This window comes from Protobothrops mucrosquamatus, unplaced genomic scaffold, assembly GCF_001527695.2.
Source record: "Protobothrops mucrosquamatus isolate PMUCROS unplaced genomic scaffold, P.Mucros_1.0 scaffold2540, whole genome shotgun sequence".
NCBI lineage: Eukaryota > Metazoa > Chordata > Lepidosauria > Squamata > Viperidae > Protobothrops > Protobothrops mucrosquamatus.
Window position 1 is genome coordinate 257,513 of NW_015388601.1, and position 16,409 is coordinate 273,921.

General features: G+C 55.1%; 1 protein-coding gene across 1 annotated transcript; it reads right to left on the minus strand.

The window, feature by feature from the left end:
- Nucleotides 1–3,225: 3,225 nt before the first annotated feature.
- Nucleotides 3,226–8,798, minus strand: LOC107295869 (retinol dehydrogenase 12). The gene is made up of 6 exons (XM_015825204.1): nt 8,642–8,798; nt 6,570–6,809; nt 6,273–6,362; nt 4,675–4,866; nt 3,725–3,831; nt 3,226–3,453 (listed from the first exon to the last, which is right to left on the minus strand). The coding sequence occupies exons 1-6, from the start codon at nt 8,796–8,798 to the stop codon at nt 3,226–3,228; spliced, it is 1,014 nt and encodes a 337-aa protein (XP_015680690.1).
- Between the last annotated feature and the right edge of the window lie 7,611 nt (nt 8,799–16,409).

Below are 16,409 nucleotides of genomic sequence, written 5' to 3' on the forward strand. Positions count from 1 at the left end.
GTCTGTCTGGCTTCTGTCGGCACTGGGTGCAGATGCGGGTGGCCTTTGTGGGTGCGACCCGGGAGTCGGTCAGAGGGGGGTGGTCTAGCAACAGTGGAGTTGCTGTTTTGCATCCTCCCTCCTAGAAACCAGTCCAGGGCAAGGCATTCCCAGTCTGGCCCGTGTTCTCACCTGGGTAGGTAGGTGCACCGAAGGCTCTCGGCAGGACAGGCGCTCAGGAGCCTCCTTCTCTAGCTGCTGATATCCTGCAGGGAGGAAGCGGTTCTCACATGTTGGTACGGGTCTCTGCAGGGTGGCGACACACTTGCCGGTTTCCGTGGCCGGGAGCAGACGCCAAATGGGGAGCCTTCCCGGTTGCCTCCGGTGGGAGCTCAGGTAGACGGGCTGAGGGATCCAGAAAAGCCTGGGGGCGATGGAGGCGTTCCTCCCAAGGGTGGCTTAAACTGGAAACCCGGACCGATCCCTTGGCGCCTGATTGATTTGTGAACAGTTACAGTTCCGAAGCTATTAAGCAAAGGACAGATTACAAGTCCTCTTTGTCAACTTAAACCAGTCTTCACTTCCACGTTATTGGTTACTTCTTAATTACAATTAATTCAGAGCATTTACTAGGACATTTAGGTGCCACCCACCTCATCTAGAGGCCACTCTGTAACCGACAAGGCGAACTTGCCGATTGGTTTAATTTCATGTGCATATTGAAAATTAGCGATGGTGCAATACAGCATTTACAGAAAAGCTGTAGAATCTGCAACCCGGCTACTATTTTTACTCTGACAATATGTGGGAAACCTTGATGCCAGCCGCCTGACGCCCTCGGTGGCTGGTCTGGGTTCCTGCCGTTCATATTTCCACTTCTCTCGGTAGATGTGGAGGTGGGCTCCAGGCACCTGGTGGATTTTTTGGCTGGATGATAATGCAGCCTATTGAATTAATCGTCTTAAATTTACAAGACTTGCTTATTAAAACTTCTAAATATTGAGTTTCAGATTAAATCCCCACTCCAATTTTTCCGACAAAAGAGAACCAGAAAACCATGGATGACTTGGAGGCAACCTCAATCTTTACGACGGTGTGCTTTGGGAAGGACGTCAGCCTGTCGCGTCACCTGAGACCTCCAGCTGTTCCTCCGAATCAAACGGGAGAGCGAGGAGCACCGGGGAAAGCCGGCTCCCAGTCCGTTGAGAAGGGCTGCATTGTTTCCAGCCACGGTCCCCGAAACCCTGCCAAGGAGCGGAGCTGGCCGCCCCACCCGGGCACCCCCTTCCTTGGGGTGGTTTGGGGTCCTTCCCCAGAAGTGGGGAGCTCTTTTCCCTGGAGGGTCTCCGAAAGATGGACCCGAATCTCTGCCACCCAGCCAGCTTCCTGCCTTCCTGGGTTTTTAAAGTAGTAACAGGCTTGCCTGCCATCGAAGATTATCTGCTGAGCCATCCTCTTGGTCTCCAACACACACACACACCCCCAGAGCTTGGAGAGGCTCTGTTGCACACACCTATTTTCAAAGTCCCTGGGTCAGGGTGTGAGAGGCTGGGGGGGGGGCAGAAAGCCCACCAGGCATAGGCCGATTTGCTTTATTTCATCCTGACACTAATAGCGTATTTGCACTATTGCAGCAGCTTTTGTTCTCGCTCTTGGCATTTCACTGCGATTGCTGGCTCATTTAGAATTTGCCTCCCGCACCCCCCAAAGCGTTTAAAGAGGTAACCCCGGGATAATTATAATGAATAGTGTATAAACAAAGGGTAAGGTTCCTCTGGAACCTCCAGCCACAGTAACAAGGGAGGACCTGCTCACAAAAGGGTTGCCTTCAATGGGGAGAATCCCACAGCTGCCCCATTTCTCCCCCTGGCCTGGGGAAGATTTACCCAAAGTAAATCAGACGCTCCGCCAGCGTTAGGGTGGGCCCCAACTCCCCGACTTCCCTGGCCAGCGAGAGACTTGAAGCTCGCATCTGTTACCAGTATTCAGGTCAAAAAGTGTGTGTGGGGGGGGTTGGTTTGCCCCTCGTGCTCCCCTTAGGAAAAGCCGGCTGATTTCAGCCCCCTCCCCTCCTGGGGCCAATCGGGGCAGCTACGTGGCTGGCTGGGTGATGCTCTCCTGCTAGAGCATGAGAGGCGGCTTTTTTGAGGGGGGGGCACGTTTGGGACCTTGTCTCGGAAGCTGTTGCAAAATGCTTCCCCTGCAGGGAGCAGGCTGCATCCCAAAACACCCCCTGCAAGCTTCCCACCGAACTTCCAGACCCTGGAGATCCCGTCACTTGGAGAGGGGGGGCTTTTCCAAGGAAAGTTCAGGGTTGCTACAGCCTCTACCTTTTTTGAGAAGTTTGCGTTCCATTTTGCTTTGTTTACAGCAGTAAACTCACTACAGATTAGAGTGCAAAACAAACTTGGTTATTGTATTTCAGTAAGAAGGTCCACAATTCACTCTTCCCTTGTCATCAGAATATTCATGGTTTATAAAGACTAGAACCCCACGGCAGAAGTTGGGCAGCCGAGGAAAAAGGACTGATGGGGGAAGCCTGCCGTACTGCAAAGGCATCGCTGGAGACCCGTGTGAGGAGAGACGGTGCTGAAGCTGAGCGGAGCCTCAGAGTCTCTAGGCCAGTGGTTCTCAACCTTCCTAATGCCCGCGACCCTTTAATACAGTTCCTCATGTTGTGGTGACCCCCAACCCCCCATCCAGCTGGCCAGGGAGGGGGGGAAGGCTGTTCCGCCGGCTCCGCCCAGCCTGGTTGGAGAAGCGCCCAGGCGGGGAGAGGGAGAGAGAAAGAAAAAGAGAGAGAGAGAGAGAGCGCCAAGAGGAGGGCAAGGAGATAGAGGAGCGGTGTCTCGGTTCCTAAGACCATGGAAATATGTATTTTCCGATGGTCTTAGGCGACCTCTGTGAAAGGGTTGTTCGACCCCCAAAGGGGTCCCGACCCACAGGTTGAGAACAACTGCTCTAGGCAAAAAACATCAGGAGGTTCTGAGAAACTTAATCTGTCATGACAGCCTGGGAAAAAGAGATTGAAAGCTTTCGTGCAGACCCCGCCCCCCACAAACTCGAACAGAGAACTGGAGGGCCACCCGGGAGACCTCAAGGTCCTTAATTCACAGCATGAGAGAAAATCCAGGGTGAATTTTGTGGAGTTAAAGGGCTTGGCAACTTTGCAGGAAAGCGTTCTTGGATCCATGTTGCCGGGCAGCAGCTTTTCTACTACCTGGCCAGAAAAGACGAAGCAGCCCCCTAACGTTCCCTTCCCAGAGGGCCTGAGACCGCCTGATGGCTTCCCTCCGTCTTGAGGCCCGTGGCCTTCTCCAGCGCATCCCACAGTCTCTTGCCTAGGCCCGGGTCCTGCGCGAGGTCCTGAGGCAGCACCAGGGTGCAGTTGCTGTCGAAGTACTTGCCGGAAATCCCCTCCACTTCCGGGGCGACTGCGCAGTAGAGGGTGCTGGTGGCTCCCTTTTGGGGGCTCTGGGGAGAGAGCAGGGAGAACCTCTCAGAGCAGGCTTCGGGGGGGGGGCAGAGAAAGAGGCCCAGCAGCCAAAGGCCTCCTGGAGAGCGAGAGTCCGGTTCTCTGGGCCCCATTGAGCAGGCACTCTGGACAGCCGTCAGGGAACTCTCGTCTCTGCTGCAGGGAGCTCTGGTGCCCCCCCTCAAGCAATTCCCCCAACCTCCCCCCAGTCCCTTCCCCCCCCCCGCCCATTCTGCTCTGCTGCTGGAGCTGCTGCTTCAGAAGACTCACCCTCATGAAGGGGCTGCACAGCCTGTAGAGCAGGCGGCTGGCCCGGCCGTAGTTGCGCAGGATCTCCGTCCGGACCAGTCCTGGGCTGAGCACGTTGGCCAACACGCCTGCGGAGGAGACAGCCCTGCCTCAGTGAGTGAATCCCAGCAAAAGGAGGCTGGTCTGGGAGCCGCCGGAATGGGGGAGCAGCCCCTCATCCAGCCCAAAAGAGGGGCAGTCCAACAGGGAAAGAGCCCCCAGGCAGCGCCTCCGAGAGGAGCAGTGAGCTGCAGGCCCGGCTGGTGGGAGCATCTCTCAGCACCTGATATTAAACTGGCCCCGGCCCCTCCCTGGTTGGATTCCTTGCCGGACAGGAAGGGCTGACAGGGAGCCCCTGACAGGGAGACTCTGAAAAGGGGTTCACACCACTAACAAACGGCACCAGAGCATGACAACAACCAAGCAGCACCAATTCTCCTACGTGCCCCATGTGAAAGGGGCTGTGGATGTGAGCACCACCCGCCTCGTCCTATGGGAGCCAGTGCTGGACAGAAGCATAAAAGGGAGCTGAAGGTTGTGCGAATGGGGTTCCAGGGAAGAGCACAGGGTCAGAAATGGCAGGCAGAATGAAAGTGGCCAGACGGTCAGGAAGGCAGAAGGGAACAAGGACATCTAAGGAGGAAGAGCAAATCCCTTGAGAGAAGGAGAGGCTCAAGGACGGTCAGGCTGGGTGGGCAGGTGGGAGCCTGGAAAAGAGCGAGGAGCACTTGGGCACGCCGAGCACGAAGGGCTGCCTGGCAGTGGAGAGCCTGCCAGGACGGAAGGTCTGGGGAAGCAGAGGGAGCAGGCTGGATCTCAACAGGTGCACACAGGTGTCATTTCCGCCTCCACCTTCCTCCTTTTGCTATTTCTCATTCTGTTTCTGTGATTTTGCCCAGCAACGGGGACCCTGCAGGAAGCCGGGTGCTTACCGGTGCCCTGGAGCCTCTGGGCCAACTTTATGGTGAAGGCGACGTTCATGAGCTTGGTGCAGTCGTAGGCGTGGCTGGCATTCTTGGGCAGTTCCTCCCCGGTCAGCCACTTCAGGTCCACTTTCCTGACACAGAAGTGCCGGAAGGAAGACACGTTCACGATGCGCGCTGGAGCAGAGGCCACCATGGTACCTGCGCGGAGGATCAGCGAGGGGAACCAAAGCCCTCTGAAGAGCCAGCTCCCACTGGCTGCAGGGAGTCCTTCCCAGCCCCCCCCTTTCCACCCACCTCTCTTCCTGCTCTTTCCCGACCCCAAAGGCAGGCGAAGTTGGGGTTCCACCTCCTTCCTTGATCCATCCTCTTAGTACCCATATTGTAGATAGTTGCCAGGTGCAACTATATTGCAGCCCTCAATAATGGGTGACACCCAGGACTTCTTTGAGACACACACACCCCCCCATTTATTTGCTTGTTTATATACTACAGGTGCTTCTCTTAAAAACAACCAATAAAACGGTAAAAGCAACAATAAAACTAGTAATGGAAAAATCTGGTGCCCCGGCCTCTCTTCTCTAGCGCAGCCCTCCTTCCCCTCCCACCCTGCTCTCCTCCTGCCCCGATGCCTGGGGGAAGAGCCAGTCTGAGGTGCTCTGGGGGGGGGCAGAAGCTTGGGGAGCTGTCACATCCCAAGGGGGGGGCGTTGTGTAGGACAGGGGCTGCCAGGGCAGAGGCCGGCTCCCAAGGAGGCAGAGGATGGCAAGGGAAGGGGCCTGGAGCATGCCCACCCTATCTGCTCTGGTCTGATGGGCAGAGGTCTCTGGGGAGAGGCCCCCTGAAGCCGGCCTGGTTCCTGCTCTGCAGGGCTTTAAAGGAAAAGAGTGGCACCTCCAACTGCACCCAAAGGAAAGCTGGAGGCCGGTGCCATTGGCACAAGAGGGGCGTCGTAAGGATGAAGCCAGGGACGGCCAGTGCTCAGCAGGTTGCTAGTTCCGGACCAGTTTTAACCCCTGGGTGATCTTCGAGGGCAGCCCACGTGGGGCACAACACCACAGAAGGATTTGCAGCGACCTTATTGGGGGCTGCATTTCCAGCTGCCCAGCCCGGCCTGGGTTCCGGCGATCTGCCTAAGTCGGGCCAGGCCCGGTGCTTTTTCTAGGTCCGCCCAGGTAGATCAGTGCTACTGCCTGGCTGTGCAGGGATGGCGGTGAGAGTCTTTTTGTTTGCTTTCCTAATTATCCTCAACATTTGCCTTCTATCCTTCTGGTTCCGAGGAAATCAATTTTTCTTCGGCTCACCCATCCTGCTGAGTTCCCGCTCAGAAATGACTGACCGGGCATTTGGTGCCAGCCTGCATTTCCTTCGCTTCTTTGCAACTTCCTGGTCTCTCATGACCCTCACCAAGGCTGTTTGCCCAGCCTCCTCCAGGAAGTGGCACCATCATAATTGGAGACCATTTGGGGGATCCCATCTTTAGAAGGGCCTGGCCCCTCCCCACCTGGCACTGAGAGAGGAGCTGCCGGATTTAGAGGGTTTGAGGTGATGGGGGAACCCTGGATTCCACGACCTCCAGGCTGCATGCAGGAGAAGCTGGTCCTTACCAAGTAGCAGGTTGGTGAGCAGGAAGGGGCCCAAGACGTTGGTGGCAAACGTGAGCTCCAGGCCCTCAACCGTGATGGCAAATGGCAGGCCTAGACGGGAGAGAAGATGGGGGGCAGCTCAAGAGGGGGCAGGCTTCGGGTTGGGGTCTCTGGGCTCCGGGCCACTGGTCTCGGAGAAGGGTCCGTCTCTTTCTCAGCCTTGGGCCCTTGGGATGGAACTGAAGCTTCCGGGCCTCTGGCCTGCTCCCTTCTGACCCAGAGGGCAAGCAGAGGGCACAGCTGCCCGGTGCCCATTACCTGTGACACCCGCATTGTTCACCAGGATGTGCAGCTGGCTCCCTTCCTCTAGGAACTTCCTGGCAAAGTCACGGACGGAGGCCATGGAGCTGATGTCCAGCAGACGAAGCTGCACCTGGGGGTTCCCCGTGGCTCTACGGATCTCCTCCACTGCAGCCTGGCCTTTGTCCCTGCAGCGGCAGGCCAGGATTGTCCGTGCGTTCCTGCGTGCCAGGTCAAGAGCGACGGCCTTGCCAATTCCTGCAAAGGATGGGCATCAAGAGCAGCTGCCCCGGGGCCCCAGGGAAGCACCTGCCCACCCACCCCCTGTGGGCCAGAGAGCCCGAGGTGGTCAGAAAGGCCGCCGGATTCTTGCAGCATGAGGAAGGCTGAGCTGCGTCTTGCAAACGTCGGGAACTGCAACATCAACTGTGCTTTCTGTCTCTGCCGCGGACTTTGCACACTGAGCAGGTCCAAAGCAGATGGCACAAACTGGGCTGGGCACCATCCAACAGCGGTGCTCCCTTGCCAGTCCCAAGAGTCAAATGGAGGCAATACTGCAGATGCCAGCTGCAGCTGGGCCATCACGGCCGAAAGGGGCCAGGACAGGTGGCGGGTGCAGTCCTGTGAAGGGAAAGGCCTCTCGTGGTGGGAGGGGAGGGGAGAGGGGATCGCAGGTCCCTGGGGGCTGAAGGACTCCCCTCCAGCCAGTGGGCGCCCGAGTCTGAGCCCTGAAGGGAGGGCAGATTGCTCGGTTAAATGCCCTCCGTGAGACCCCTGCATTGGCCGGGGCTGCCCTCCCCAGGGCTCCCTGTTCTTCAGCAGGCAGAGGCTGCCACGTTGGCTGCCCTTATCTCCCTGTGGGCAGGGAGGCTGCAAGCAGCGATGGCCGGTGGACTTCCCATCTTCCTCCAACAGAGAGAAAGACCACCATTTTCTCATATCGGGCCAATGGCTGGTGACCAGGGGTGGAGCTGGCATCGGTGGGTGGTCTTCTGCCAAAGGAATGCTCTCCTCTGGAGGAGAGAAACAGGCTGACACCCCCTCCCTCCCCAAAGCCTGGAGACTTCCCCAACTTATAATCAAATTATAACTGATAGTGTCCTAAAACAGGAGCCTTATTAAATATCAGAGAGCAATAATGTCTATATAGTCAATTGTAATTGTGGGGAAATGAAATGAAGCTTGTCTTAGTCCCCGTTATTCGTCCCTGGGGTGCAACTCATGGCACGTCACCCCTAAGGGGGGGGGGCAGTGGTCTGAAAGGAAGGGACCCTTCCCAGAGGGAGGAGAAGGTGACTTGGCACCAGGCTTTCCCTCCAGGTGCCCTTTGCCTTTTAGTGGGCAGCAGGAAGAGAAGGCCCGGCCCCTCCTTCCCCCAGCTAGTTCTAAACACGGGGGGGGGGGAAGCAGGGGGGGAAGAGCCATTGTCTGGGGGGGGCGGGGAATGCATGAGGGTCAAACAAGGTAATGCCAAGGTCTCCCCCCCCCACCCAGAGCTCTCCCTCTGCCATTTTCCTGCTCAAGCCCACCTGGGGGACAGGAAGAGGCACCGGGGAGTTCAGTTCCCAGTTCCCAAAGGCTGGGCCCGGTCTTGTTCTCCTAAGCCCCAGCAGCTTCTTGGGCAACCATCCTGACTGGCGTTTCCTCTCTACTGTCCCACAAGACGAGGGTCTCATCCTGCCCTCAGCCAAGCATGTTACAATCGGGGAGGGGGGAGCACATCGGCAACAGCCGACTGAACAGACCGGCTTCTTAAACTGCACGCACACACCAACATCAAGATTGCTGCCCCCAGGAATACTTGGGGCTGCTGGTCTGGGGGGGGGGCTTCTTGCCTTGGACAGTGGTCCTGGCAGAGGCAAGTGAGCCTCTTTCTTCCCAGACCCGGCAGCCACCTGCAGGCAACGAGTCCGGACACTCTAAACCGATCAATTCATTTCCTGGGTTTCCTTATGAACATTAACCAGACACGGAGGCTTCATGCCGCGCACTGTATCATCAAGCTAAAAGCCAGAAACCCAGACTAACCAGGATTGTGGAAATGCATCCGCCTAAGACTTGAGCTGGTGTGGCTGAGGGGCCAGACTCACCGCTGCTGGCTCCAGTGACAATGGCCGTCTTGCCACTCAGGTCTACGGGACAAGCATCAGGTCTCCAGCTTTTTCTCCCTCGTGCCCACAGCAGCGCCAGGAGGGCCAGGGAGCAGATGAACCAGAGCGGGTGGGAAAGGAGAGCGGCCCCCTCCATCTCAGGCTCTTTCCAGGAGCAGCCCTGGAAGATGGGTGCCGAGCCAGAGGTCCGAGCTGAAGAGAGAGGAAGGACGCCAAAGCCGCTCTTCTCTGGGCAGAGTCCACGTTCAACAAACGGCCTGCCCATTTCTTGGACAGAAGCCATGCAGCAGAACTTTGGGAAGGCCAACTGGACAGGGCAGGAGAGGGAGGGGGGAGGGGGGAGGAGGGGAGAAGTTATTGTTATTGTTATTTCTGGCTCAGGGTTAAAGCAGATTGCAAGGAGGCCTTCCAAGGAGGTAAGGTGCGTTGCTGGGACCTCCGGCTAGCATAGGGGATATTTCTCCGTTTTGCAGGTGTAGGAGGTGAGACCAGCTCCTTGGAGAAAGGCAAGTGAGGGCAGAGAAGTCCAGGCTGGCTCAGAGAGATCAAGGCTGGATGACCTCCACCCTGAGACACACCCCCCCCGCCCCAGGTTATGTTATGTTGCAGTCCTACAATATCACTGCACCAATGTTCCCGCCATACGGAATGCATTTATTGAGTGTGAAAAGAACATGCTGGGCCCATTTCAGACTTCTTAATACCGTGTTTCCCCGAAAATAAACCCCACCCCGAAAAAAAGACCTACCCTGATTTGTGGGGATGGGCCTAATATAAGCCCTACTCCAAAAATAAGCCCTAATTAGGACCCACTCCGTCCCACCTGGCTGCCGCAATGGGGCAGGAGGCCGCGCGGCACATTGCGCCGCTGCTGCCACGAGGTGAGGCGGGTGGGGGAGGGGGTGGACTGCCCCNGGGGGGGGGGGGGAATGCATGAGGGTCAAACAAGGTAATGCCAAGGTCTCCCCCCCCCACCCAGAGCTCTCCCTCTGTCATTTCCCTGCTCAAGCCCACCTGGGGGACAGGAAGAGGCACGGGGAGTTCAGTCCCAGTTCCCAAAGGCTGGGCCCGGTCTTGTTCTCCTAAGCCCCAGCGGTTTCTTGGGCAACCATCCTGACTGGCATTTCCTCTCTACTGTCCCACAAGACGAGGGTCTCATCCTGCCCTCAGCCAAGCATGTTACAATCGGGGAGGGGGGAGCACATCAGCAACAGCCGACCAAACAGACCGGCTTCTTAAACTGCACGCACACACCAACATCAAGATTGCTGCCCCCAGGAATACTTGGGGCTGCTGGTCTGGGGGGGGGGCTTCTTGCCTTGGACAGTGGTCCTGGCAGAGGCAAGGGAGCCTCTTTCCTCCCAGACCCGGCAGCCACCTGCAGGCAACGAGTCCGGACACTCTAAACCGATCAATTCATTTCCTGGGTTTCTTTATGAACATTAACCAGACACGGAGGCTTCATGCCGCGCACTGTATCATCAAGCTAAAAGCCAGAAACCCAGACTAACCAGGATTGTGGAAATGCATCCGCCTAAGACTTGAGCTGGTGTGGCTGAGGGGCCAGACTCACCGCTGCTGGCTCCAGTGACGATGGCCGTCTTGCCACTCAGGTCTACGGGACAAGCATCAGGTCTCCAGCTTTTTCTCCCTCGTGCCCACAGCAGCGCCAGGAGGGCCAGGGAGCAGATGAACCAGAGCGGGTGGGAAAGGAGAGCGGCCCCCTCCATCTCAGGCTCTTTCCAGGAGCAGCCCTGGAAGATGGGTGCCGAGCCAGAGGCCCGAGCTGAAGAGAGAGGAAGGGCCCCAAAGCCGCTCTTCTCTGGGCAGAGTCCACGTTCAACAAACGGCCTGCCCATTTCTTGGACAGAAGCCATGCAGCAGAACTTTGGGAAGGCCAACTGGACAGGGCAGGAGAGGGAGGGGGGAGGAGGGGGGAGGGGAGAAGTTATTGTTATTGTTATTTCTGGCTCAGGGTTAAAGCAGATTGCAAGGAGGCCTTCCAAGGAGGTAAGGTGCGTTGCTGGGACCTCCGGCTAGCATAGGGGATATTTCTCCGTTTTGCAGGTGTAGGAGGTGAGACCAGCTCCTTGGAGAAAGGCAAGTGAGGGCAGAGAAGTCCAGGCTGGCTCAGAGAGATCAAGGCTGGATGACCTCCACCCTGAGACACCCCCCCCCGCCCCAGGTTATGTTATGTTGCAGTCCTACAATATCACTGCACCAATGTTCCCGCCATACGGAATGCATTTATTGAGTGTGAAAAGAACATGCTGGGCCCATTTCAGACTTCTTAATACCGTGTTTCCCTGAAAATAAACCCCACCCCGAAAAAAAGACCTACCCTGATTTGTGGGGATGGGCCTAATATAAGCCCTACTCCAAAAATAAGCCCTAATTAGGACCCACTCCGTCCCACCTGGCTGCCGCAATGGGGCAGGAGGCCGCGCGGCACATTGCGCCGCTGCTGCCACGAGGTGAGGCGGGTGGGGGAGGGGGTGGACTGCCCCACGCACCCCGCACCCACTTCTTTCAGCCCCCACCCCCAGCCAGGCCATTCGTTGCTCCACCACTGGAGAGAACAGAAAACGGGAAGCAGAATTGGGCCAGCAGCCATGCGGGCTCCTGCTGGATGGGGCTATTGGTGCCGCCGCCACGAGGCGAGGCAGGTGTCACGAAAAATATAAGATACTGCCCGAGGCGGTGTCTTTGGAGGCAAAATAATATAAGACCAGGTCTTCCTTTCAGGGAAACACGGTAGACAAAATGTAGCTCCTGGTGAAAACTGTGGCCCACCTTACGGGAGGAATCAATATGGCGAAGGGTGCACACCTGTTTATCTTTGTTAATTTTTCTGATTTTTCAGATTTAATAAGCCCTATAAAAGAAGATTGCAAATGGGTAGCAATACCAAAAGCCAACAGACAAAACAAAAATTGCAGAAAGCGTTGTGGGTCACTGTGGCGCCTCAGAAACCTTGAGCAACTTAGAGACCGACTGCCCTTGAAGGAGTTCGCAATTCACCCGGTGGATTGGGAAAGTGAGGAATTACTCCTTTGGGGAGGGGACCAACGTAGAGGGAGAAGCCCACTTGCCTCACTCAGACCTAAAGTCCTGGATTTTGTGGCCAGAAACTCTCTGTTAACAGTGCAAATGAGGATTTCAGCAGAAATCTGAGCAGGGGCTGGTAGCGATAAGACGGAGGAGCTGGAAACCTTCCCTGGTAACTTAAGGTTGTCAAAACAAATTCCAAGGCCGAGCTCTGGAGAAATGGAAAATAAAGGAAATTGCTGTACGGGCCGTGACTTGCAGCAGCTAGGTGGGGGGGGGGAGGAGGGGCTAGTCCAAGGCTGATCGCACAGAGCACTTGTGGCAATTCCTATAGTAGAGAGCATGTATTTATTTATTTATTTACTACAGGGCCATCACCAGCGGAAACTCTGGGCAGCAAACAGAATAAAAACAGCAAAACAGTATAAACAGCGAGGAGGCAATAAACAATGGTGAGCCTCCCACGAAGCTTCCAGATATCTCCCCCCCCTGTCACCCTGCACCCTGGCCGGGGCTTGGGGGAGCACCAGTGGGGCTCAGAGGGGGGTGCTCCAAATAAGAGAAGGGGGCATCAGGGTGCCCCGTTTTTCAGTCCTTGAGATGCCAAACCTATCATCGTGACTCTGTGGCTCCCAATTCCTAGGAATTGGAGATAAGTGCCCTCAATGTCTACGGAGGTTCTGGGCCATCCGGGGTCCTGGTTGTCCTAAAGGTGCTTCTTTCTTTCTCAGGCGGCACGCGGACTTCCTTGTTTTCTTTTGAAGACATTTCGCTTCTCATCCAAGAAGCTTCTTCAGCTCCCTGGTGGTCCTCTCATTTTGCCTTGGATGAGAATGGGATATTTTTCAATGGCTTTCCAGTCAAGGGGCTTCCAAGATGAATATATTGTTCCTCCGCAGTTGAGGGAGGAGGGAGCGGGGAGCCTGCCAAGCCTCCTCTTCAAGGACGGGAGATAAAAACTTCCGGAGGGAAGAAGGAGGTCAAGGCAGAGCAGCAGAGCCAGACCTTTGGGGAGGGGAGGGAAAGAGACAGGATGCGAGACTCTCCCAAGGGAAGCCAGAGGGATCCTTCCTGGGTTGAAGTGAGGAAAGGGGGGACTGCAGGGGCTGCCCCTGAAGCCCTTCTTCCTTGGAGGAAGAGGTGGGATCCGGGAGAGGCGGAAGAGGCGCCATGTGCTCAGCTGCATGAACAGAGGGACAGAATCAAGATCACGTGAAGCGTGTAAGGCCCTGGTAAGGCCACACTTGGAATACGGCATCCTCAGCCAGTGGACCCGGCAGCTGAGTCTGGGGAATCAGAGGAGGAGGAGGAGGAGGAGGAGGGGCCTGGAGGGACATCAGAGGAGGAGGAAGGCTCTGATGAACTTCAAGACTTACAGTCTGAGGAGGAGCCTGGCCCCTCCACTCGCACTCAGGCTGAGACACAGCTGTGCTGGGAGGCTGGGCCAGGACGGTGATGACTCACAGCGGGAAGACATCCAGGATACTCAGAGAGTCTCAGAGAGTCGGACAGAGGAATGCAATGGGGCGACTCCAAAGGCAAAGGAGAAGGCATTAGGAAGCCACGTCTTGGGCTGCATAATAAAAGGGAAGGTGTGGGAAGTGCTGGTTGCCGAAGGCAACCGTTTGTGTTAAGGAATCAACTTTCAGTGAATTGTGTTTTGTTTGCCTTTGCCTTTGGGCATTTTACTCAGGTCTGTAAATAATAAAAGGGGTTTTTTTTTTCTGTGGTTCCAGCCTGCTTGTTGGAAGAGGGGTTTCTCCCTGTGAGCTTAACAAGGACTCACGCAGGCTGGGGCAGAACACATGGTTCCCTGGTGTTCCGTTCTGCTCCCCCCAGCAGGGCCGGAGCCAGAGGAGGGGCCATCTTGAGGCAGAGCGGGATCCCTCCAGGCCTGGCCAGGGGGGGCTTCTTGGGGGCCATGAGGCCGGTCGGGGGCTCCGCGCTCCTCTCAAAAGCTCACACATGGCCTAAGCCCAACCGACTCATTTGGTCACTGCTGAAGTTACTGCTGGTCCTCCACTTACGAGCACAACTGAGTCCAAAATTTCCATTGCTAAGCAAGGCAGTCACTAAGTGAGTTTTGCCCCCATTTTACGACCTTCCTTGAACAGTTGCTCAGTGAATCAATGTAGTTGTTAAGCTGGTAACAGGGTGGTTAGGTGGATCTGGCTTCTCTGTTGACTTTGCTTGTCAGAAGGTCACCAAAGGGGATCACTTGATCCCCCAGGGACATGGCGACCGTCATAAAGATGAGTCAGCTGCCAAGAGTCCAAATTTTGATCCTGTGACCACAGGGACACTGCGACGATCATTAAGCGTGAAATATGGTCATAAGTCACTTTTTTCAGTGCTGTTTTAACTTTGGTCAGTAAATGAATGATTAGAAGTCAGGGACTTTCTCGATTAGTAGATATCAAGAACGGTGGATCCCGTGGGACGATCCTAAACCAAGAACACGTCCACTCACACCAGTCCAGACTGGTCAGAAAACATATGGTCTTGGCAGATGAGCAAGCAGGCCTTAGAGCAGGGGTAGGCAACCTTGGCTCTTTTATGACTCGTGGACTTCAACTCCCAGAATTCCTGAGCCAGCTGTGCTGGCTCAGGAATTCTGGGAGTTGAAGTCCACGAGTCATAAAAGAGCCAAGATTGCTTACCCCTGAGCTAAGAGCCTCCCTTGATCAGGGATCCGGTCTTTTCACTGTGCAACATCTACTTGAGAAGTAAAGCTGGGTCAGCCCTATATACAGTATTGCCTTTATTGATTTCAGAGTTGCATTTGATTTTATTTCTAGATCTAGGATGTGTGCAAATTGGAAAAAAAATACCGTAGATTCACACTGGCTCTATTAATATGCAAACTTTATGAAAATTCTGCATTAAAAGTTTAACGCAGAGTGCAGGAAAATTGCACCTAAAAAATTCCTGTCTGTAGGGCAGTAGCATCCTTTAATAAAAAAAACTGTAAGATACCGCAAGGTTATCACACCCACTGTCTGGTTTAAAACAAACTTTGTGTGGTCTATTGGTTAGGAGGAGGAAGTGCTTGTTTTCAGAAATTCTCCAGCTGTCAGCTAATTCAAAATTAACAGCTCAGACACTGAATCAGGGGAACATTATGGGAGGTGGCAGGATGGAAATAAACAGGATGGTATTTAATAAAACTTTCCCAATTAGTTACTAACCGCATCGGGGTCCTTCCCCGGCCGGCCACAGTGAGCCCAAAACAGTGTAAGAATCTCCAGGATTCCACTCACAAAGGGGTCCTTTCATTGATGCCCCTCTGACCCTCCACACCCGGACTTGCTGAGGTCGCATAAAGATGAGGCTGAAGGGTCTAGCAGGTATTGGGCACCTGCCACAACAGAAGAAGGAAACAACTGTCCAGTTGGGGTTAGGGCAGAAAATTGGTTATCTCACAACTTGCAAGTGTAAATAGGAACAGCTAGCTTCTCTAAACAGCTTCTCTTTTAGGTGTTCATTCAAAATGCAATCCGATCACAGGATGTGGTAAAGGTAAGTTATTCTAAAACTAAAATCTTGGCATTTGCCAAACACTCCAGAGCCCGTGCCTGGCAGTTAACAACAGAACAATTGATTGAACAAGTTTCAAGTATTTGGGGAGACTGTTTCACTCCTCTGGGAAGTGTGTGGGATTTATTGAGATCACACTATTTTGTTCAAAATGCCCCACAATTGTCTGCAATCTTTTTATTGCTATGGAGGGGCATTATTTATACCCAAAAAGTGTTTTCAGCAAGTGTGCATAGCTTTTACTTGGTGCCAGTGTAAGCCCATCCCGCTACTTTGAGAGACAGACAGACAGAGAGGGCGCCACCAATTTCTAAGGGCAATTTCCTGTGTCCATCAGGGCAGTTTTCCCTGCCACCCACCTCTTCCTCCCCCCCCCCCCCGATTTCCGGAGGACAACCGAGGCAAACTTGCTTTGGAAAAAAAAACCTCTACCACTGGGAGCTGTCCAAGAAATGCAGAGAGCTGCTGGAACCCTCCACTTGTCCTGCTTGGACTCTTCTGGGGCGCCCCTCTGCGGGACTCTGCTGAACAGGTCGGCCACTGGCAGCCACTGCCCAACATCCTTTGCAATCCTACAGCCATGAGAGCCAAAAAATGCTCTAGGATGGCCCAACTAGAGCCACCCTCGCCCACCTAAGTTCCCACCAGTGCTGCTCGTTGTGACCAAATGCCAGACACGGGGACTTCTGCAGGCGAAGAAAATGAAAACGTGTGCGTCTAGACAACGGAGAAATATCTGTACAACTTCCTTTTGGCCCTCTAGGTTTCAGCGTTATTTCCAAACTATCTTTCCAATAAAAATGACAGCGCCCTTCTCTGCCTCTCTCACCCTCCCCGGTTACAGGGGGGAAGTGCCCTTCCACGGCCCCATCGGTGGATGGCACAGCCCAACCGGTGCTCGAGGGCTTCCCACCCAGAGTGTGTCATGGGGAGCCTGTCGAAGGGTGCCAGGCGTCTCTGGGGTGGCTTTTTCAGTCGAGGTGCAGCTGTGTGCTGGCCAATCCCTCTGCTGCAAAGGGGGGGCACTGGTCCCACACAGAACATCGCTCTTCTGCAGGGTAACCACGGAAACACATGTGGGTGGGGGTCGGGGGGGGGACCCTCTCCCCCAATCCCTCTCTTTGATTATCAGCCAGAGTCTGGGGGTTTGTAGAAAAGCCAA